This window comes from Neolamprologus multifasciatus, chromosome 10 (assembly GCF_963576455.1).
Source record: "Neolamprologus multifasciatus chromosome 10, fNeoMul1.2, whole genome shotgun sequence".
NCBI classification, from domain to species: Eukaryota; Metazoa; Chordata; class Actinopteri; order Cichliformes; family Cichlidae; genus Neolamprologus; species Neolamprologus multifasciatus.
The window spans coordinates 6,737,110-6,761,291 of record NC_140448.1 but is presented as its reverse complement, the minus strand read 5'-3'; the positions used below and the strand labels follow the sequence as shown (position 1 = coordinate 6,761,291).

At 41.2% G+C, this 24,182-nt stretch overlaps 1 protein-coding gene across 1 annotated transcript in view; it reads right to left on the bottom strand.

Moving 5' to 3' along the window:
• Positions 1-24,182, bottom strand: part of sim2 (SIM bHLH transcription factor 2) — a 44,594-nt gene that overhangs the window by 18,858 nt on the left and 1,554 nt on the right. The window contains exons 2-4 of the mRNA XM_085173660.1: positions 20,058-20,140; positions 6,236-6,325; positions 5,887-5,995 (exon numbers count right to left, since the gene is read on the bottom strand). Of these exons, the coding sequence (XP_085029786.1) occupies positions 5,887-5,995; positions 6,236-6,325; positions 20,058-20,140 (282 nt within the window). The remainder of the gene's footprint in view (positions 1-5,886; positions 5,996-6,235; positions 6,326-20,057; positions 20,141-24,182) is intronic.

The window sequence follows — 24,182 nt, the reverse complement described above, 5'->3', positions numbered from 1 at the left end:
AAGCGTCTACCAGGACTCCAAAGTTAAAACAGGTAAAAAGCTGATCAGTCTTCCTAATGGTCTGAGTGCCCCTAATACACTCTGTCAAGACTCATACAGAGCACAGAGCAGCCTGGTACAGGCTGTCTTCTGCCCTGGGTTGGCCTGTAGGGTTGGAACGGAGGATAAACCCTGCTGCTTCCAGTAAAAACCTGCAACAGTCTTTATGGACTAATCACTAATCCTTCTGGAAAATGTTATGTCTATCAGAACAGCTGTTTTGAGGGAAATTCAGTTCAAATCAGCATCCTTGAGGCTTGAAGGCAGGTTGGTGAAGTGCACAAAGGTCTGAATCCAAATCCCATAGGGGAAGTGGGGATCTAGACTGGTGAATTGTCGCCCTCTGGGCACCTTTTAAAACTGGGAGATGATTCATTACCACTGAGTGGAAATGAATCACCTCTGATTCACTCCGGATGAGTGATCATATTGGTCACTCAGCTGGAGGTGAGTGACCAATATAATCTGTCTTGATCAATGCCACAATACCTCGCAGGGTAACTGCTGATTTGCATGCCTCCAGTTAGGATTGCAAGAACTGCAGGATGATCTCCACTGTAGCCTCATGGTTGGCCATCTGGTGGGCCATGCATCAGGGGCCAAACAGTCCCCAGTGATACAAGTAGGCAGTCCTAGTGGGCTCTTGCATAGACTCTTGCATAGTTCGTACCACCAGTTCTGGTAGCCACAAGGAAAGGAGCCTTTTCCTCAGGGGCCACACATCAGTCTGTGGAAAAGGGGAGAATAGTGTTCCATTCACCTAAGACAGGAGTTTCCTTCAAACCAGGAGCTGGCTTGTCACAACCTGGTTTCCAGCTTGCAGAGGATGTTAGAGTCTAGGCCTCCTTCCTGTTGATGTAGGCTGCTGTGACTGTAGTTACTGTGCTGTCTGTACTGATGATGACATGATAGCCTCCCAGTCTTAGCAGGAACTGCTGGAGTGCAAGGAACAGAGCCATTAGCTCCAACACATTTATATCCAACACATAACCCTGCTCTAATTTGAGAGTACCTTCAAAAGTGGAGAGCTCAGTGGAGCCTCTGTGGCACCAAAGTCCCTGCCTGATGAGACTGCTGTGGGCAAAGGCCCAAGCTCAGAAGGCATTGCCGAACATGCCATGAGGCCCATGAGGCAAAGAGCATTCCCCAGCTGACCCAAAAGTGTAGCCTGAAGAGGTCGAGCCAATGTCTGAGTGGCCCTGTTGGAGTCCAGAGTCATACCTAGAAAAGTTGTGACCTGGGATGGGTGGAGCTTGCTCTTTTGGTAGTTCAGAAACCAACCCACAGGCTGGACATGTTCTAAGAGCACAACTACATGGCTGCAAGACTATTGTCCTGAGACTGCACAGACCAGCCAGTCATCCAGATAATTCAGAATTCTGAGACCTCACAAACTCATAGGTGCAGGAGTAGTTGTTACAGGGACTCTGTGTGAGAACTGTCCATGGTATCCAAGAATCACAGTGGACATCATCCATGGTTCTGTCCCTAAAGCCAACTGTGCTGCCCTCTGCTGACCTGGTGGCACAGTGAGACTGTATGGAGAGTTCAAGGCCACTCTCAACACACAGCTCTGCATGGATAAGTACCCAATTCCACACATTGAGGACTGTTTGCATTCCTTGCAGGAGGCCAATGCTTCAGTAAGTTAGACTTATCAAATGCCTAACTATAGATTGATGTAGAAGAGAATTCAAAGAGCAGTTGACAGTTTCTACTCAAAAAGAGCTATTCTGCTTTAATTGTTTACCCTTTGGGATAACATCATCACCAGGCGTATTTCAAAAGGCTATGGACCAAGTGCTTTTTGAACTACCATACACTCATTGTTACCTGAACAATGATGCTAAGCTATTATGTACATTTCATTCCTGACAGTGGCTACACTGTCCTGAATGAATTGCTCAATAAAGAGAAGAAATGACAGAAGACATCATACAGATACAGAGAAACGGGCAACTCATTGGTAGAAAAGCTTGCTGCTGCATTTGAGAATGATAGATAAAGAAAGAACCTGGCATCCCAGTGCCAGAAGGGTTCATTACAGTGAACCCTTCTGGCACTGGGATGCCAGGTTCTTTCTATATCCATCATCCGCAAACTGCAGCAGCAAACTTCCTACCACAGAGCTGCCACTTTCTCTGCACAAATGTTTTAAAAAAAAAAAAAGGCACCGGGTTGCCAGTTCCCCTTCTCTCTATCCCTCCTTTGGGAAATGCAGCATGCTTTTTGGCACCAGGATTCCGGGTTCTCTTCCCTCATTCGCAAGCGCAGCAGCAAGCTTCTCTCCCAACGAGTTGCCAATTTCTCTGCATCTATAATTGCAAAAAGCAGCACCAAACCCTTTTAGCACTGGGATGCCAGGTTCTTTCTATATTCATCATTCACAAAATGCAGCAGCATGCTTTATAGCACTAGGATGCCAGGTTCTCTTTCTCTATCCCTCCTTTGCAAACAAAGCAGAGTGCTTTTGACATCAGGATGCCTGGTTCTCTTCACGTATTTGCAAATGCAGCAGCAAGCTTTTGGCACCGGGATGCCAGGTTCTATTTCTCTGTCCCTCATATGCAGCAATAAGCTTCTCTGCAGCTATCACTGCAAAAAGCAGCAGGGAACCCTTCTGCCTTCAGGATGTCAGTTGTCTGCTATCTGTCGTTTGCACAAAACAAAAACAAAAAACTTCCTGAGACCGGGATGCCAAGTTCTCATACCAGTTTTTTGCTCTACTGTCCCCCCTTTGCAATTTGAAGTAGCAACATTTTCTGGCTCCGGGATCCCAGTTTCTCTTCACTCTGTCCCTCTGTCACAAATGTAGCAGCAAGCTTTCCTTTCTGGGATGCCAGCTTCCCTGCAGTGCACATTCCTGGCACCAGGTGCCCAGTCTCCTTCACCATATCAGTCATTTGCAAACACAGCAGTAAACATTCCTCACACCAGGATGACAGTTTCTCCGTTTTGTTCCCTCCTGTGCAGAATGCAGCAGCAAATCCTTGTGGCACCGGGATGCCGGGTTCTGTCCTCTATCGCTCCTTTTAAGCGATCTGAACTCCACCATGTGCATAATTCCTCAAGGCATCCCTTTTGAAATCGGCACAGTAGTTATTGCTACCTTACCCAAAGCAAATTAACCAGCCATGCACCCCCTCTCCATCTTCTGCTCCTAGACAAGCTCACTTAAGCGTTTATGATCCCTCAAACCATTACTTAGTCTCAAAATCCCAGCATACATCACTGTTAGAGCTTCATTTCTGAGTCAAGTCATGTTGCTACATGATGAAGGGTTCCCCTTAATCATCTATCAAGGTCTTTCGTAATTTTGAAATTCCTTTCATCTCTTCTCCTGCAATTTCTTCCTAATTTTTCGAGCTCACCTGCTCCACTCTATGGAATCCTCCACCACCTTATTGAGGCCATGGGCTACTTATCTTCGTTAGCCTGACTACCAGTTATATTACTGCAGAGGTCTTTGACCTTTGTAAAGCACAGTTATTACTGCTTTTAGGGGATGCCTTCTTTGGGGATCTGCCACGCCCAGGAGCTGCGGCCAGTCCCCTCCGAGGCCTTCCCCAAACTGCAGCTCAATTCATGTTTAAGCCATTCACCTTTATCTACTCAATTCAATTCAATTCAATTTTATTTATATAGCGCCAAATCACAACAACAGTCACCTCAAGGCGCTTCATAGGTACAGAGAAAAATCCAACAATCATATGACCCCCTATGAGCATGCACTTTGGCGACAGTGGGAAGGAAAAACTCCCTTTTAACAGGAAGAAACCTCCGGTAGAACCAGGCTCAGGGAGGGGCGGCCATCTGCTGTGATTGGTTGGGGTGAGAGAAGGAAAACTGGATAAAAGACATGCTGTGGAAGAGAGACAGAGGTTAATAACAGATATGATTCAATGCAGAGAGGTCTGTTAATACATAGTGAGTGAGAAAGGTGACTGGAAAGGAAAAACTCAATGCATCATGGGAATCCCCGGCAGCCTACGTCTATTGCAGCATAACTAAGGGAGGATTCAGGGTCACCTGGTCCAGCCCTAACTATATGCTTTAGCAAAAAGGAAAGTTTTAAGCCTAATCTTAAAAGTAGAGATAGTGTCTGTCTCCTGAATCCAAACTGGAAGCTGGTTCCACAGAAGAGGGGCCTGAAAACTGAAGGCTCTGCCTCCCATTCTACTTTTAAATACTCGAGGAACAACAAGTAGGCCTGCAGAGCGAGAGCGAAGTGCTCTAATAGGGTGATATGGTACTACAAGGTCATTAAGATAAGATGGGGCCTGATTATTTAAGACCTTGTATGTGAGGAGCAGGATTTTGAATTCTGGATTTAACAGGAAGCCAAAACAGGAGAAATCTGCTCTCTCTTTCTAGTCCCTGTCAGGACTCTTGCTGCAGCATTTTGGATTAGCTGAAGGCTTTTCAGCGAGTTTTTAGGACTTCCTGATAATAATGAATTACAGTCGTCCAGCCTGGAAGTAATAAATGCATGAACTAGTTTTTCAGCGTCACTCTGAGACAGGATATTTCTAACTTTAGAGATGTTGCACAAATGGAAGAAAGCAGTCTTACATATTTGTTTAATATGTGCGTTGAAGGACATGTCCTGGTCAAAAATGACTCCAAGGTTCTTCACATCATTACTGGAGGCCAAGGTAATGCCATCCAGAGTAAGAATCTGGTTAGATACCATATTTCTAAGATTTGGTCACATGGCAAGTGGGGGATGTTGACCACAAGTTGGTGCAGTAAGAGAGAGGAGCTGCCACACAAATATATCACCCCAATGTGGCGAGTGTGCTAAATAATTGAGATGAGTTGGGGCTGGAGGTACTAAATTCACCTATTCCACTATTTCAGCCCTATTAGGGCTGCCTGGCTGGCAATTCCTGGTGGTTTGTTCTGAACTTTGCGATGCCAACAAGGCCCTTGACTGACTTCATCTGAAAGGTTACCCCAGACCTGGTCCAGTGGATGGAGCAGTGCAAAATGCCTTTCATGAAGGTGAAGAAGGCTCTCTGTGGGGAACCACTGCTCCACACACCAAACCTTTCCCTCTCTTTTATCCTGCAGACTAACACCTAAAGCAGAGGCCTGCCGTCAGCAGATAAGGGGCGGTCAACTGCCCAGTTGTGTACATCAGCTGGAAACTGTCGGAACTAGAAACCTGGTATAGTACTGTTGAAAAAGAGGGCTTGGCAATCTGGTGGGCGGCACACTGTCTTTGCTATTACCTCCTGAGATGCCCATTCACCCTCTGCTGGATTGTACCCCTCTGCAGTGGCTCTGTTGCATGAGAGATGCCAACACCCAGATCACCCAGTGGATTTTGAAACTTCAGCCTTTTAAATTCAAGGTGGTCCATAGGCTGTGGACTCAGGTAGTTGTAGCTGATTTCCTTTCACAGGAGGCAGAGTTGTACACACAATCCGAACATGGGGCACATTTTCTTAATTCTATGTTGTTGTTTTCAAATTCTATGTTGTTGTACTTTTTCAACATGTTCAAAATAAAGATTCAGTCAATCAGTCAATCAATCAATCAATCAATGACCTCTGCAAACCTAGGCATATATTATAAATTTTTAAAATATCTTTTGTATGTATATCACATCATAACATCATTGTAGTAGGAGGGGTGTTACAGATGGTGCCATGGGAGGCTGGCCAACACAGACAGTTCTAATCATGCATCCCATACTTCAGTAGCACACCGCAACCCGGGGGAGAGACAAGAGGAGCAGCCAGGCATGGACAGCATCGAAGAACAAACAGTTAATTCACTTCAAGAATAAAATATCAACTACCACTGTGTGGCACACAATGGAGACATAAGGTCTTTAAGTACCTGGCAAGAAGTGATGCTGTGGGGCCTGGCGGAGACTCAGCACTGCTGTCATCTCATCGTGGTCTGATGGGTGGATGTACTCAAATATACTGTTTCCTGTTAGCTCCACCTGCAGCACACACATTTGGAACATTTAGTGATTAGTTGCACAAATGCATTAAATTCATATAGAAACAAAAGAGTGCTCTATTTATGCCATGTCTGAAGTGTGTTGAAAACTCAGTTGTTACATGACACATGCTTCTATGTTACTTATACATTTTTCTCCAGATTGTTTGGTTCAGAAAATCTAAACTTATTCCTGGGTATACTAGTCCACATGAGAGAGTGCTGAGGTGGATTGTCTTACCTGTGACAGACCAAGGTGCACTGATGCCGTTTCTGAAATGTACATGATTTTTCCATCTGATGCAACAACAAAAACAAATCCATCTAGAGTCTGAGGGAGAGAGCAACAATGAAGGTACTATTAACAACAAGTTATGTTGACGATAACTACTAGACCTGCCCTGAGGTCTAGTAGGACATGCATAGATATGGGTCTGCTGTTATAGTCCATAAGAAAATCTGAAGCCGGACTGAAACTCTTGAAATAAATAAATTCCTCTGTGGATCAGTTAGGTGTTTAAAAGGAGGGTTGGAGATTGGCCTATAATTAGCCAAGACAGTTGGGTCAAGTGATGGCTTTTAAAGTAATGGTCTAATTACTGCCAACATAAAGTTCATTAACTGAAAGAGATTTTTCATATTTAAGATTGATGAATAAATTAATGGTAGGACTTCTTTGAGCAGTCTTGTAACAATACAGTCTAAGAGATCTGTTGATGGTTTGGAGGAAGCTGAAGTTAACTCAGCTTCCTCCAAATTATTTGGAGGGAAAGTATCCATCCATCCATCCATCCATCCATCCATCCATCCATCTTCTTCCGCTTATCCGGGGCCGGGGTACAGGGGCAGCAGCCTAATAAGAGAAGACCAGACCTCCCTCTCTGCAGCCACCTCCTCCAGCTTATCTGGGGGAACACCAGTGCATTCCCAGGCCACCCGAAAGATATAATCTCTCCAAAGTGTCTTGGGTCTGCCCCAGGGCCTCCTCCTGGTGGGACATGCCTGGAGCACCTCACATAAGAGGCGCCCAGGAGGCTTATCAGATGCCCAAACCACCTCAAATGGCTCCTTTCGATGTGGAGGAGCAGGCGCTCTACTCTGAGCCCCTCCCGGATGGCTGAATTTTCCACTCTATCTCTAAGGGAGAGGCCAGCCACCCTTCGGAGGAAGCCCATTTCTGCTGCTTGTATCTGCAATCTCGTTTTTTTGGTCATTACCCACAGCTCATTACCACAGGTGAGGGTAGGGAAGTAGATCGACCGGGAAAATTGAGAGCTTCACTTTTACACTCAGCTCTCTTCACCATGATGGACCGGTACAACGTCTGCATCACTGCAGCCGCTGCACCAATCTGAAAGAAAGAACTTAAATAAATAGTAATAGCATTCTGCAATTCTGGCAATAAAGCTGATGACAAGTTTAGTCCCACTTCTGGGTCCTGCATTTTGGGTCCTATCCTCCCTCCCACACACAGCTTCTCATGACAGAATTGTATTGAATCAGTTGAGTATAATGTCAGTCCACCCTTTGCAGCTATAACAGCTTCAACTCTTCCGAGAAGGCTTTCCACAAGGTTAAGCACCTTAACGCCTAGTGTGTCATATTTGTAACATACAGGGTTTTTTTGTGAGTTTTTGAGACTTCTACATCATTAGTGTGATCCTTTTTACCCCTGAAAAACTTAAATAAATTGCACATTTTTAAGCAAAATGCCACATGTAACAAATATGACAAAAATTAAAAGTCATGCATGGAAATTAAAATGTAATTAATTTTTTAAAAGACATTTTTCTGATGGTTCAATAAACTCCTTTTTTTAAATGGTTGAGAAAGCCTGGCTTGCAGTCTCCACTCTGTCAAATGTCTTTTGGTGGGTATTTTGCAGCACTGAGATTTCCTTCCAGTGGAACTATGGGGCCGTGCCTGGCTTCTGAAAAACAACGCCACAGCAAAATCCCCCAAACTGAGTTACTATCATTCCCAATCTTTCACCTTTTTAACAGTTACCTTTGAAATATTTTGTAGTGAGGTTAATCAATCAATCAATCAATCAATCAATCTTTATTGGCAGACTTCATGTCCACAAAAACAAGACAGAACCCCCCCCCCCCCACAAAAAAAATAAATAAAACACAAGGTATAAACCTTAAAAAATATATATATATATATAAATATATAAAGCATTTGTAAAAATATAAAACCATAATATACATAAAACAGATTTACTTAAAATAAATCAATAAATACACAAACACTTCAACCAGTGCTTTCTCAGACTGGATGAGTAACGGGAACCACTCACTGTGGGATCTGTGAGTGCTAAAATTATACTGTTACTCGAACCATCCAGTCGTTCTCTAAAATTGAACATTAAACACTTTCATAAAAGTGCTTTAAAAGTCCAAACACCCACAGCTACAAACATGTGGCTGGCACTACCCCTTCTAGGTATCCTGCAAAGGATTCTCATCGCATCATTATATGCAACATGCAGCTTCTGCATGCGACATTGTTTGTAGGATGACCACAAGGGGGCAGTATATATCGGTGTGCAATACGCTTTAAACAAAGCCACTTTGACTGGAAGTGAACAAAAGCTGAATTTGCGTGCAGTAGCATTTGCCTGCACATAGAGCTTACACCGCTGTCTGTATATGTCATCATCATCATTCATTTACTCAGTAATAAAGTGACCGAGGTATTTCACCTTTTTATGAACTTCAAGAGTTTTTTGGGCCAGTTTAAACAAAGGGAAATTCAGCTGTTTATCCTGCTTGGTTCTACATATCAAAACAGATCAAATCATGAAACTGATCAATGATCAGCTGATCGGCTTTTATCTCTTCTTTGTTTGTCTCCCACTTTGCGCCAGAACGGGGAAACCGGCGGATGTCGCGCTAAACAACAGAAGCGCCACTTGATCAGCTGTTGTTAGAATTTATTTAATATTAATTTCTAGTATCAGCTGATGTTTGCTGGAGCCACAGCTGTAAAGCTGCTGGTCATGATGGTTTGGATATGTGGTGAGAGGGAAACATGAAGATGAAACCAGGAGATGTCCTTACTGAATCATCAGAGCTGAACAGCTGATGGAGAAACAGGTTTACCTTTTAGGTGACATGGATGAGTTGAAGGGAAGTTATGAACTGTTTCTGAGAGACAAATAACACCAGGATCCTTTTCTAAGTAGCTGACAGCTGGTAACTGTGCAGGGGCGGGTCTAGCAACGTGTTGCCAGGGGGGCAGGTAGGGCATTAACAGGGAGAGGGGGGCACAAAGAAATACTTTCTTATTCTCATTTAAAATGTCTCGCTTTGAATAAACAATTATCTGAATCTTACAACCAAAGTTTTCATCTGATGTAAAATGTATAGAAATCCATTATTGTACATAGTAAGTTTTTTTCAGGGTCCCAACATAATTTCCTCAGAAGTAGTTAAGTACTGTACATGATGCCAGTATTTTCCCACATTTTCTAGATCTTGCACCAGTACTGTGTGTAAAATGCCATCAAAAAGTCAGTTTTATTCTTTCTCACCTGTCTTTCTGTCTCCTTTCACTTTTTAAAGGCCATGTTAGAAAACATATTTTGCCCTGCCATGCTGTTTATTGATGTGGTAAATGAATAGTTTATGAAAATATATCTAAATCTGTCATCAGCAGTGTTGGGTAAGTTACTTTAAAATAGTAACTTAGTTACATTACTAGTTACTTCTATCAAAAGTAACTCAGTTACTTCAAGTTACTCGTTACTTTCAAAGTAACTAGTTACTAGGGAAAGTAACTTTGGTTTTACTCAGACTTCTCTTGTTAATGTGTTGCTTCCATAACTTTGCCAGTCTTCTAGCTTGCTTACTTGCCTCAGTGCACTGTGCCACCTACCAATAGAAAGGAAAAGATAATCTGCATATTTCCACGAGAGAAATCCCACGCCTGGACCGTCATTGACTGCTGCCATGATTCTAGCCTACGTCACAGCGTTATGTGCGCCTTTTACATCCAACACAAAAAACTGCAGTCGTGGTGCTTTGATTGTACTCAGAACTCAGAAATTCTGCCTTCTGAATATGAAGATGTAGGCAACACCAGACTGCAGATGAGCTGCATACAGGGCTGGACTGGGACAGAAAATCGTCCCGGGCATTTTGACTAGAGACCGGCCCGCCATTATAGGAAAAATCATAAAGCCTTTGAATGAAAACAAACGCTGTTGTGACAGTGATGTTCACTGTTTGATGGTATATATGCATCAATCTATCAATCGTTTGTTGTAAGATTCAGATAATTATTTATTAAAAGCTAGACATTTTAAATGAGAATAAGAAAGTATTTCTTTGTGCCCCCCTCTCCCTGTTAATGCCCTACCTGCCCCCCTGGCAACACTTTGCTAGACCCGCCCCTGCACAGTTACCAGCTGTCAGCTACTTAGAAAAGGATCCTGGTGTTATTTGTCTCTCAGAAACAGTTCATAACTTCAACTCATCCATGTCACCTAAAAGGTAAACCTGTTTCTCCATCAGCTGTTCAGCTCTGATGATTCAGTAAGGACATCTCCTGGTTTCATCTTCATGTTTCCCTCTCACCACATATCCAAACCATCATGACCAGCAGCTTTACAGCTGTGGCTCCAGCAAACATCAGCTGATACTAGAAATTAATATTAAATAAATTCTAACAACAGCTGATCAAGCTTAAACGTGCTGCTGTTGTTTAACGCGACATCGGCTGGTTTCCTCTTTCTGGCACAAAGTGGGCGATAAACAAACAAGAGAGCCGATCAGCTGATCATTGATCAGTTTTCATGATTGAAGTGGAAAAAGGAGAGGGAGGGGAGAGAATGAAAGAAGAAGAAGCAGCTGTGCAGCAAAGACACAGAATAACTCCAGCTTTGTGTCTTTTTCAATGTAGCTGAATTACGGGACAAACTGATCCTTTTCACCTCAATACGAAACGCGTAATATTTTCTCTGAATACCAGACGGGACGGTTGGCAACTCTAATAACTTATGAACAAAATAAAGTTCAACATCAGTAACATCATAGCACCCACCCAGCTGTATAGAAACTCCGTCATGCTAGCTAGTACGCAGTAGGAAAAAGTCAGAATAACGAAAATAAACTCCACCTAAACTTGGTTTATATCTGACCCAGATAGACTGCAGGTCATAACTTCTTACCTGAAGTTCAGTTCACACTTGGACCGGCGGTCTCTTTTCCTTCTGCCTCCCCTTTCTCTCCTCCACCTGCTGCCTCCACCACTTGCTAATGTTATTGAATCTGTGGAAGCTCCGCGATGCCACCACACGAAGTAACGAGTAACGACCCTATCTAAATCCCAGTAACGACTAACGCGTTCCTGATTTTGGCATAATAACTAGTTACCGTGCTCGTTACCACAATAATAACGTAGTTACTGTAACGCGTTACTTAATAACGCGTTAGTCCCAACACTGGTAATCAGTAATCAGTAATGATCATGTCTCACCTCTAGTCTCCTCTGTCTTAATTTCAGGTTTTCACCATGTGTTGTGTTCAGGAGGTTAACTCGACCAAGCAGTCTGCTTTCAGGTACTGTTTAGAACAGCAGAATAGGGAGGATGGTGTAGGTTTAAGTTTATTAGACTGGTACATATATACCAGCAAGACAGTGTCCATCACTGTGACAACAGCGTTTGTTTTCATTCAAAGGATTTATGGTTTTCCTATAATACCACGGTGGGCCGGTCACCAGTCAGAATGCCCGGGCCGATTGTTTGTCCCAGTCCAGCCCTGCTTCAATCCCCTCGGATTCAAATGTGTTCGTGGCCAACAACACAATTTCATCCTGACTTAAAGTTTTGATTTTTACAGCAAGGAAATTAAGCAGTTCGTCCTCTACAACTACCCTCCATCAGTTGTTTTATATGATCTGGTTTTAGTCGTGACCGTTTGAAAGGCGGAGCTACGTCTGCACCACCACCTGCTACATCCGCCATCTTGCCCACAAGGTATTTCCATGACTGAACTTGTTGCACAAATGGCATCCTATCATGATACCATGTTAGAATTCACCGAGCTCCTCAGAGTGACTCTTCTTTCACAAAAGTAGAAGCAGTCTAACTCATGCCTTGATTTTATACACCTGTGGCCATGAAAGTCATTCTGACACCTGATGGTTTGGATGGGTGAGTGAATAGTGTCAACATAGTTTCAGATTTGCAGCTGCATGTTCTGGACTCTCGGGTGAAGAGAAGTTGTTCCACACCTCTGTTGGTGAGGCGGCTATGCAGACCTGTAGCCTGAACTCTTTGGTGCTTGTCATGACAGTATTAGCCAAACAGTATTACTCAAAAAGATACACATGGCAGCTGATGTTGCCTTTCCAGATGTGCAAGCTGCCGATTTCACAGGCATGAACGCACCCCCTTCCTATCAAAGGTGCAGGTTTCGAACTGAGTGCTGATAACAAGCTGGAGTCGTTAGTCCTGACAAAATGGTGTCCATGTTTTCCAAAAAGAATATTTAATTAATATTATAATAATTAATTTTAAATGAGCTTTGGCCCAGAGATGATGGCAGTGATTCAGAATCATGAGTATTCTTCTTTGTATGACAGAGATTTGTCACTATAGGTGAATCACATTTTGCACCCTCACTGTGAAAGTCTATGCCAACATGCTGAGAAGAAGATTCCTTTCATCAGTCGAACCTCGGATACAGCAGGAACAATGTGGTTGTCATCCTGGTCATGGTACACTGGACCAGCTCCTTATCCTCTTGAGGATACTTGAGGTTCATGGGAGTTTGCAAAACCAGACTACGTGTGTTTTGTGCACTTAGAGAAGGCATTCAACCCTGTCTCTGTGGGAGGTGCTTCAGTTTGCTCAGTACTTCGTTCAAGTACCTTTGGCCACAATACAGCCTCAGTTTTTTTGAGTACGATGATACATGCTTGGCACACCTATTTAGGGCAGTTTCTCTCACTCTTCTTTGCAGAACCACCGAAGGTCCATCAGGTTGGATGTGGAGCATTGATGCACAGTCACATGCATGTTTAGATCTCTCCAAAGATGTTCAACCAGGTTTAAGCCTGTGTGCAAGTCTGCAAAAAGTTCAGTCTCTGTTTCATCTGACCAGAGTATTTTGTTTCTCATGGTCTAAGTATCCTCCAGGTGCTTTTTAGCTAACTCCAGGCAAGCTGTCATGTGTCTGGATGTGTTACTGACCACGATGACCTGGATGACTGAGAACCTTCACAGACACGTTACTGAGTAATAGCTTCCATCTGGCCACTCTACTATGCAGGACTGACTGTAGGAGTGCTGCAGAAATGGTTGTCCTACTGCTAGGCTCTCCACAGAGCAATACTGGAGTTTTGTCACAGTAACCATCAGGTTCTTAGCTACCTCCATAACTAAGACCCTTCTATCCCAGTTGCTCAGACTGGTCAGGTGGAGGTGGCCAGCTCCAGAAAGGGTCCTGGTGGTTCCAAACGCCTTCCATTTATTGATGACGGAGGGCATTTTGCTCATTTGGATGAGGTGGAATTTGAAGACAATTCAGGTAAACATACCTTAATGACTGCCAAAAGCTGCCAGTTCTCCCTACAATGCTCTTGTCCAATGTATAGTCCTTATGGAAAAAGATGGATGAGCTAGAAAGCTTGGGTCACACTGAAACATGACGTGAAAAACACTCGTGGCCTTCATCAAGACATGGCTCTGTCATCCAGATCAGGAGAAGGAGCTGGCACTAACTGCATCCCTTTGTGTCTGGACCGTTCAGTGGAAACCACCAACAAGCTATGGGGAGGTGCTTCTACATCAGAAAGGTCCTTTAACACTGTGGTGGCTCGTGAGAAGCTCTCGTGACATTGAGCTGTTAACAGTCTCACTCCGACGCTTCTACTTGCCCTGTGAATTTCGCCAGATGTGTTTCACAATTATTTATATTCATCTGTGTGACGATGCCTCTGTTGCATCTCTGCTGATTGCTGATGTAGCTTGACACAATTTGTCCAGATGCCCAAAAGTGTGTCATCTTCCATTTTAAACATTTAAAACTGAACATTTGTGACAAGTTGTGCGTCCACGTCGTTGCCCCTGCCTTCCCTTCGATCACCATACCACCGCAGTGTGTATTTATTGCACCCATACACCCTCTTCATGGAGACTCCCATGTGAGGTATAACTTGTGAGATGCTGGTCAGAACACCTCATCTCCTCAGGCTTTGGCTGGTATCATTTTTATAATACATGTGGTAACAACATTAATGATCTCTGTTAATCTGTCTCATCCGATCTTCCCTCTAATGTTTCACGTGTCTGAACACACAAACTCCCTGAGCGGACACTTGGACCACTGTGAGCAACAGCAGACGTGTGCACTGTGGTCACGCCAGCATCCAATCCATCCAAGTTACATGTTTATTAAAGTAATCACATTACAGCATTTATGTTAGACTATTTTTAATTACCTGCTTTAGCCCACTTACAATGAAAATTAAATAAATCTTGTTCATGTGTAGCATGTTAACACTATTGGAAGTAAAAATAACTTCAACTCCAATTTTGAAAACAAAACTTTATTTTATTTTTTATAAAGCTCTGACTGTATGATGAGTCTGTGGTCTGGGAGAGAGTCTGTAACTCTGTCTGCAAATACAGTAAATAATGACCAATGTTGGGCAATTAATGATATAGTTACTTCTTCAAAAAAAGTAACTGAGTTTTGCAAACAACAAAGTTTTTGCAGCTGTTTACCTAAAAATGCAGCCAAGGCGTTTTTTAAACAAACATTTCAAACTATTTACAGAACAATCAGCTGTTCTGCATCAAATCTGATGCCACACAAATTATTTGTGCCACTCCAAAAATAATTTGTGTCACTATGAGATGAAGGAGAACAACAGCCTGATACCTGCAGGCCTGACAGCAGCAGATGTGTCACTGCTGTAACACCTGTAACACTCAGCAGTCGCCTCATTGTTCTGACACACAACAACACTACTGACTACACTACACACTAACTACACACTAACTACACAAGATTTGTGCTAAATGTCTCAAATCTCTCAAACACGCCATCACTCCTAAAACTTCCCCCTTCCTAAACAACTAAATGCCATGTTGTCATATCATTTTTCGACCAATAGGAAAGGTTGAGGGAGGGGGGGTATTTCTGCTCACAGGCTTTCGAGCGTTTTCCTTATAAAACGCCTTTTTTACCGTTTCTTCCTGCAGTAAATATAAACAACGACAGTATTCAGGAAGAAAAACAAACATTGCAGATATTTTATCATAACTCTGGTTTTACGATCAACACAATTTAAAAACTGGTATAAAGTCCACACTTTTCCCGTCAGTTGTTCCGTCTGTCCTGCTCACATCTCCAATGGTTGGACACGTTGTTAACGTGGCTTCGCTCCACATCAGCCGCTTTGCTAAAACACCGGTGTCGGCACATAAGGACGCTGTCATAGCCTGTCAACCACGTTGATTAGCTGCGTTTATACGAATGTGAATCGCATTATTGGCTGGACTTTGGGATAAGGTGGCATCGCTCTGATCCCATACGGGAGCAGCCAGTCACTGACTAACACTGGAGAGCAGAATTGTTAACGGATTTATTTTCATTTCAATTCAGGTTCGATTTTATTTTTGTGTGCAACGCAGATTTTTTTGTGTGCAGAGAGCGAGTCAGCAGTGCACAGCTTAGAGGGAACATTGGACTCATCATATATCACTTTTGTCTGGACTCCACCTAAAAAGTTATTTATCCAAAAAGGAAACGTTGGATAACCAAGGAAATCAAAGCATTCATCAGTAACAAAGAAACTGATATACAGATGTGGAGACGTTCCTGAGAAAAAAGCTGTCTCCAGAGAGGTACGAAATTAAAAAGGCTAAACAAATTATAAGGCTGAAATTGAGGTGAATTATAGAAATAAAAACCTTACAGCTGCCTGGCAGGGAATCAAAAATATGCCCTCCATTAATCAGTATGCTAATGCATAGCAGCTGTACTTGCATGACTAGTAAAGGAAACCTTTGAAAAGATCCTAAACAGTATTATTGTGTCCTTTAAGGTCAAGGTCAAGTTTATTTCTATAGCACATTTCAAACAGCCGATGCTGCACAAAGTACTTAACAATGTAAAAATGGCATTAAAAAGCAACAATGTAAAACAATAATAACAATAAAAAACAATAATAGGACAGTAAAAGAATTAAAACAATAACAAACTAATTCAAATAACACCAAAATGCTTGGGTCATAGAAATGTGTCTTTAGTAATGAGTTAAAATGCTCAAGTGTTTGTGCAGATCTAATATTTAAGGGGAGGCTATTCCAGACTCTGGGACCTGCCACAGAGAAGGATCTATCACCACGAGGTTTGAGGTTAGTCTGTGGGATGGACAGCATTAGTTTTGAGCTAGACCTCGTGGTTTTTCCTGGAGCATCGGCAGAGAGGAGCTCAGACAGGTAAGGAGGGGCTCGGGCATTAAGTGACTTAAAAACAAAAAGTCAGAGTTTAAATTGGATCCTGTAGGCGACAGGAAGCCAGTGTAGAGAAGCTAAAACTGAGGTTATATGCTCTCTCCGTTTGGTACCAGTTAGCATGGATGGAGGCCTGATCTAGACCATAATACAATGAATTGCAGAAGTCTCATCTGCAAGTAAGGAAAAGGTGAATAACACGCTCAAAGACGTTAGCCGGGTATGGCTTTACCTTGGTCAGCTGTCTTAACTGAAAGAAGCAGGACTGAACTGCTGCACTCACCTGCTTATTCACTTTAAAAGAACCATCAAAGTAGACACCGAGGTTTTTACATGTGATTTACGATACGAGGAAAAGGCGCCCAGCGTGCTGTCGATATGATTAAAGTTGACAAAAATGACAACCTCGGTTTTATTTTCATTTAGCTTTAAAATATTTAATGACAACCACTGTTTGACATCGTCAGCGTAATAAGAGCTGCGGATGGTCTGAGCCTGCTTTTAAAGGGAGATAAATCTGCAGATCATCAGCAGGGAAATGAAATGCTGCACTTTGTTAATGGAAAACTTGATCCTTATCATTTGCTTATCAACCAAGTAAGTGTGGATGACGCTAAACTATTCACATTAAGTCCATTAGCACTAAACCCAGGTCTCATGCATCTGTTTTGCAGATTTCTCCTCAGCTTTTAATAAGATTCATATTCTGATGGAGACACGTGCCTCTTATTTTAAACTCCCAGACCAGCTGATGCTGATTTTACACTTTCTTACTGACAGAGTTCAACAGGTCCTCGTTAATGGACGAGTGTCCGTCAGAGTCGTGTCAAGCTCTGGTTCACCTCGGGGCTGTGTCCTGTCGCCAGTTCTTTTTATTTTTTTAATTTTATTTTTATTTACTTTTTCATTTATACAAAATAGAACAAAAAACAACAACAACAAGAAACAAACAAACAAAAAAACAAAAAACAGACTCAATAAGCAGTCTGAGACATGAAAACGGAAAACCTATACATATATCATTTACACATTTGCCAATTCTTTTTAGTATGTAAACCAGGGGTGGGCAACTCCAGGCCTCGAGGGCCGGTGTCCTGCAGGTTTTAGACATGTCCTTGATCCAACACAGCTGATCCAAATGGCTAAATGACCTCCTCAACATGTCCTGAAGTTCTCCAGAGGCTGCTAATGAACTCATCATGTGATTCAGGTGTGTTGACCCAGGGTGAGATCTAAAACCTGCAGGACACCGGCCCTCGAGGCCTGGAGTTGCCCACCTCTGATGTAAACCAACAGCTGCTGGACTTGATATGAGAAAAGATTTATAATTACGTTTTCTGTCCTCTTGTCCTTGCTTCAAGGCAGGGGCGGATCTAGAGGGGCGGCATGTGCCACCCTAAACTGATCTCTTGCCACCCCTATGCTTATGACAGTGTTGTTTATTAAAATAAGGTAGCATTAACACTTTGATCCCAGCAACAATTAGAATTGAATAACATTGAACTGACCACCACCATTAACAAATGGTTCAGCCCATAGCGTGGACTGGCTTTACTTCTTGTCAGTAGCAACAGATGCCTATGACCATGCCAGAGCACATTTTAACAGCATGGGCATTTCAGATTTTACACAGGTGGTGGGTTGGTCTGGAAATGGACTGAAGGTGAGTGTTATTAACCCTCTGTGGTCCACGGACACGCCGCACCTCCAAATCACATGACTGATTTAAGCTGACACAGCAACAAGCTGCAGCCACGCTGAGTCTGTGTTTCAGCTTGTTTTGGAGGTTCGGACTTCAAAGTATGCACCAGTTTTTACATTTTAATAACAGGCCACTAAATCCAGAGTTATGATTAAAAAAAGAAGCATTTTCTCAGGACAGCATAAAAACAGTAAAGAAAGAACAAAAGTCTTTCCTATCGGTGGAAAATGTACCGTAGATAAATATTTAATATAACTTTACTGTTTACAAATATGTGCACAGGTTTTTCAAAATGTACACTTTATATTTGCATTTCAAGTTATATATAATAAATCATTTACTAAACATGTCTGTGTTTTTACAGTAAAATAATATAACTACTACTAGGATCTTATATGTGTGTGATTTCAGATCAGTTGTGTTAACACAGCATGTCAATGAAAAATAACTAAATTCAGACACGTGAGGTTGAGCTGAAAATAAAAACATTGTGAAATACAAATGTGAAATCTAAAGCAGTGAAAACTGGACATGTTGGACCTCAGAGGGTGAAATCATGAAAAATTAGATTTAAATTCTTGGTGCAGATTTCTGACATTTGGTGTAAATTTAAGCAACAGTTTTATTTTTTCTAACAAAACCTTCAGTTAGACTTGTGTTTGTAGGTGAACCGTTGTGTAGCTTTCTGGATTTTATACTTATTGGGCTACATAGTTATTCATTATACAGGCTGTACAGTACATCTAATCAAAGTTCACATGTGTAATTGAAATGTTTAATTATGCAGAAATAATTAAGTTATAGAAGCACGTGTATACTTACTGCATTTGAATCATTTTAACCATATGTAACACCTGAGTTTGTTTTTTTAAAGCCTTTGATTTGGCCCCATTTGATTTCTCTAGATCCACGCCTGCTTCAAGGTCCTGAGCCTGCAGGCCCTGTTTTACCCAAATTTGTGAAGTTACAAACAGAACAGTCTTTGACCATCAACTCAAGTTTGATATGAACACATAGTCCTTCATAAAGCAGGTTCAACAGAGAACATACTTGTTAAGAAGATCGAAATCTTTTAAAGTTAATAAGAAAATTTCTATTGTGCATTTATAGAAAGTCTTAAAATGTTCTTTTATCTGCCAGTTCAGTGTTTTGTCTATCGAGGGCAGAAACTCCCTCAGCAGTACTGTTAAGCCCAAACTCACAGGGAGACGAGAGCTTTGGGTTCACTCTGGGAAAATAAAGAAGAAACATGATTATCCATCCTAGACTCATTTTGAGTCCAGGATGTTGTCTCAGGTCACCGAATGTAGAACAAACAGAAGCTTAAAATCATCCCTCAGCCGTTAGATGACTTAACGCTGACGGGAGGATTTAGACATTTGTACTTTTAATATATTTATTCTCATGGTTTGTTGATCTGTACCTTGACATGCATCAGTGCTTGTGATTAGTATGACTGCAGGTTGTGTGAGCAGGTAGTTTGGATATGCTGTAAACAAACTGGGGTTAATAATCTGAATCTGTCATCAGGATGGCTGTGTGCAGGAGGAAATGTGTGTCCCAGGAAACTGTTAGCTATGTGCTGACACCATCATATAATTCATATGATATTCTTATCTTTCTTCTGCAGAGATATGAGGACCATATTGCATCATTGCATCAAAAGTCATTCCCAGATGTGTAAAATGCAAATGTCAGAGGAACTCAAATCATTTAAAATAATCGTTCAAGTCCAAATTTAGCTCTTTGTCATATCAAAGCACACCAGCACTCGCAGTAATCTCATTTCACACACGGCGTCAGTTTCATACAACACGTGATACGTTAGAGGAAACTGTGCAGGAGCATAGAACGATGACATGGTGGGTTATTGGTTATACTGACTTGTAAAAGGTGGGTACCCAGCTCCTTTGCCATGCTGTCCAGAGGACTGAACCTTGTTGACTGCCCCCATCCATCACCCAGACCTGCACAGAGAGACACAATCAGACACAGGCTGGCTCCATCGGTCACACAAACCAGAGAAATTAAAAATATATCTTTGACAAACTACAACAAAGTTAATGTCACACATTCATTTTCTTTTTTACATGAATTAAATGAAGCCGACCTTAATAAGATTAAATAACTGAAGCATCAGACGTGCTGATTTTTTATTTCACTGCAAAGCCAAGCAGAGGAAACTTTATTTATTTGATACTGATGCCGTCAGAAGAGTATTAAAATAATGTGTCGTGATTTATTTACAAAAGGTTGATGGAAATTTGTCATTGTTTGTTTTCATTGGAAGAAAAAACAAGTTGGGTTTTTAGTATTTTTTACAATCTGGGAGGAATTAAACCAAAAATATTTAATCTCAGAAAAACCTTTAGAATATTTGTCACATTTTTCTACTATAACTGTTTATTTATGTGTCTAATTAAGGGTAAAAACGTGATATTTGTGACACTGAGTAGACTGTTGCTGCTGTCCAACATACAGGATCAAAAGAGTTCAAAGCACTTTGCATATGTTTCCTCATTCATTGAATTCATACGTTGCTTTTTTCTTTGTTTCTGTTTTCCATTGAAGTGCTTTCTGACATTTACACACATTTATAATGTGATGGATGCATCGGAGAGCAGCTTCAAGGTTCAAGGATATTTGCATGCAGACAGGAGCAGATTGAACCACTGCTGTAGTATTAAACATAATTCAATTTTCAGATCAACAGGAAATCTCTAATGTTAACTTTCCAGGACTATTCTCCCACCTATGCATGAGATTTGCCCTCAGTTGTGTATTCTGTGTGTTGGCCAGCTGACATGCAAAAATGAATCAGTGGGAATAAATCTGAAAATATGTATTTTACTATATAAAGTTATTACAGTGTTCTATAATTTAATAACATTATTGAGCTGCATCCTTCTTTGTATACACAATGGAACCAATTACTACCTACTGTGTGTATGTATGCTCCGCCATATTTACAACAGACAATAAGGGGGCGATGAAATATGAGAATCGGCCTGAAGCGTTAAGGCTTGACATAATTCATCTAAACTCTTTTGTCATCTCGTCATGGTGGTGTCCCAATCACACAGTGGAAGGTTTGGTTTGGAAACTAAGTGAAACGTTTTCAGGCTACATAAATATGGTTCATCTCTGCACAGTCAGGTCCTGCAAAGACACTTAGATGAACTGTAAACCAGCGTCTCTGCTAATCAAGCAGTTTGTAGAACGAATTCTGCTTTTAATATCAAAGTTATTTCACATGAAATCTGCTGAAAGCCAGAAGGTGACGAGATGTGAGAAACACAAAGTGTTTGAACAAAGAAGGAGAACAAAGTTAAATTGTTGTTGTTGTTTTTTTACATATTGAATTGTGTTATTGTGTCATTAATACAAAAACGTCCAGTTAAATTTCTCTAACTATGCCAGTAATCCAGACATTTGCTGTCAGCACAATAATGTCCTCACAGTCAGTCCTGCTGTCCGCTCTGCTGTGGACTGTGCATGGAAAAGAGACAGAAGCAGCTTTACATTGAGAAACCTTTCATACTGCAAGTATAAAAAGTTGACCTGCCATCAGATGACTTGATATATGTTTCTGTATTTTTCACACTGTATGTCCGTGCTTCACGCTGCTATCATGAAATTTAACCAACGTCTGGGACATTTTATCTGTTAAAATCCAACAAAATGAGACATAAAAAGCACATTTTTTAAAATCCATATTGAGACAAGTGAAACAAATAAAAATAAAAAAACAGTGAGGTACACTCTACAGCGTGTTAATACTGAAGAAAGGTTGCTCGAGAATCTGGGCACAGAAATCAAGTTGATTCTCTTCATCCAGGTCTGAAAATATCCAGAAAAACAGGATCAAGTTTCTGGGAATGCTAAAAGTCTCTGAATTCCAGTAAAGAAAATAATGCTCCTCTATTAGAGGTCGAATAAACTGTAAAGAGTGTTTCTCACAACCTCAGTTTGAGATTGTTGGTTTGTTCTCTGGATTGTTGTTCACTCTCTACATTACAATATAAATATAACGTCATAAACAGCACAAGAAGCTCATTTCTCTTCTGCAAAGACACCTGAGTGACCTGCTGTCCCAGCACCCATCAGAGGTCGAACTGAGGCGCGATTTCTTCCCCAAGGCCACTGGAGATGAATTCAAATAGAAAAATCAGAATAGCCACTGTGTAGCTTTCACCATGAGCACTGACATGATACAGTTTCACTCTGCAATACTACAGCTTTCACTTTTGAAAAACCATATATATATATATATATATATATATATATATATATATATATATATATATATATATATATGTGGTTTTTACATTTATTTTTATTTATTTCTTTTACATTTATCAGTTGGACATGTTGGTATTTGAAATTATATTACATTTAAATTAGGGTTGTTGCTTTTTTAAAACAAAATTTTAAACCATTCAAATAAACTGAAAACAGTAACAGGAGTCATCGCACAGCCCGCCAAGCGTCCACTGAGGAAATAAAAAAGATCAACAGAGTTTTTATTTTGAACAGTCTCAGGAGGAGCAACTGGAAGACAGGTTACACTTGCCTGCATTAAGCACAGAAGGCTGAAACGACATCGTTTAATAAAAAGCGTGCGGACTAAAGAGTCGTACACGTGCACTTTGCCTAATACTGCGTAAACTGTAATGTTCATTTAAATGGAAGGAAAATAGAGCAAAATAGGTCATATTAACCCGCAACACTTAAAAAGTCACGTAATCACACTAATAGCATGTAATTATATGTAATTATTTAACGTAAAGAATGTTTGTGTGTTCACTTTGTTTCGATGTCAGGTGAGTGTTTCTCTTCAAAGCCAAACTAATGTGACGGTAACTCGATTTCAATCCTTTGACTTCAAAGTTTATTTTGCACAACGATGAGCTGATGAGACCAGAACAGTTTTACAAACGAACAACAGATATCAATAATTAATAATAATCAATAACGCAATAAGATCACGTGACAAATATATTTCAACGTGTATTTGACAGCAACAGAAGTGAAATACATGCTTGTGTGTTTCTTTTGAATTTATGTACATCTCGGTATGTGGGTAATATTTTTTTATTTTTAATATTTCATTCCACTTGAAATTTCAATTGAATTAAATATTTTCTGTTTTTTAACTGCAAACAGAGAAAAACAAGAGTCCTGCATTGTTACAGTTACAGTTGTTGTAATCCTGTTTTTAACGTGACGCTGATGTCAGCCTTCAGATAAATGCTGTCAGTTTGTCCCGAGGCTCCCGATGTGGAACGTTTAGCTTCAGCCGAAATGATGCCAAACTAAACTCTGAACATAATAAACATTCAGCAGAAGAAGAAATCAGCTCTCAGAGCGATGCAGTGAAAGAAACTCAGAGACAAACGAAGCTTCCTTCGTTAAAAGCAGCCTCAGCCGTGCAGTGACAGGCCCACGCTTATCTCTGCACTTTAACGCAGGCTCAGCGCTGCTAACACGTTTAACTTTGTCACATTTACAGACACGAGTGATTCTTTCACAGATCCACAGAAAGTACAGGCCACACCTGGATGCTGAAACCCAAAAACAATGCAAGCTGCGATCTGTGCTGGAGAATAATAATAATAATAATAATAATAATAATAATAATAATAATAATAATAATAATAATAATAATAATAATAATAAAGCGCTTCATAATCTCGCTCCTCCATATTTATCTGATCGTCTCCATACGGAGAGTTTCCCTTCTGTCTGTTCCACCTGCCCGCCTGACTACCGTGGGGCTACCGTGGGGCTACCGTGGGACTACCGTGGGACTTGTTCTGCCCGAGTCTTTGCACTTTCAGCAGATCTCCGGACTACAGACCTCATCTCTACTTTAAATCGCGTCTTAAAACCACTGATTCTAAGTCGATTTAACCTTGTTTAGTTTTTATACTTTCATTTTTGTTTTTTTATTTTTCATTTACCTTTTGTTTTTATTTTGTTGTACTAACGTAAGGTGACGCCTAGAAA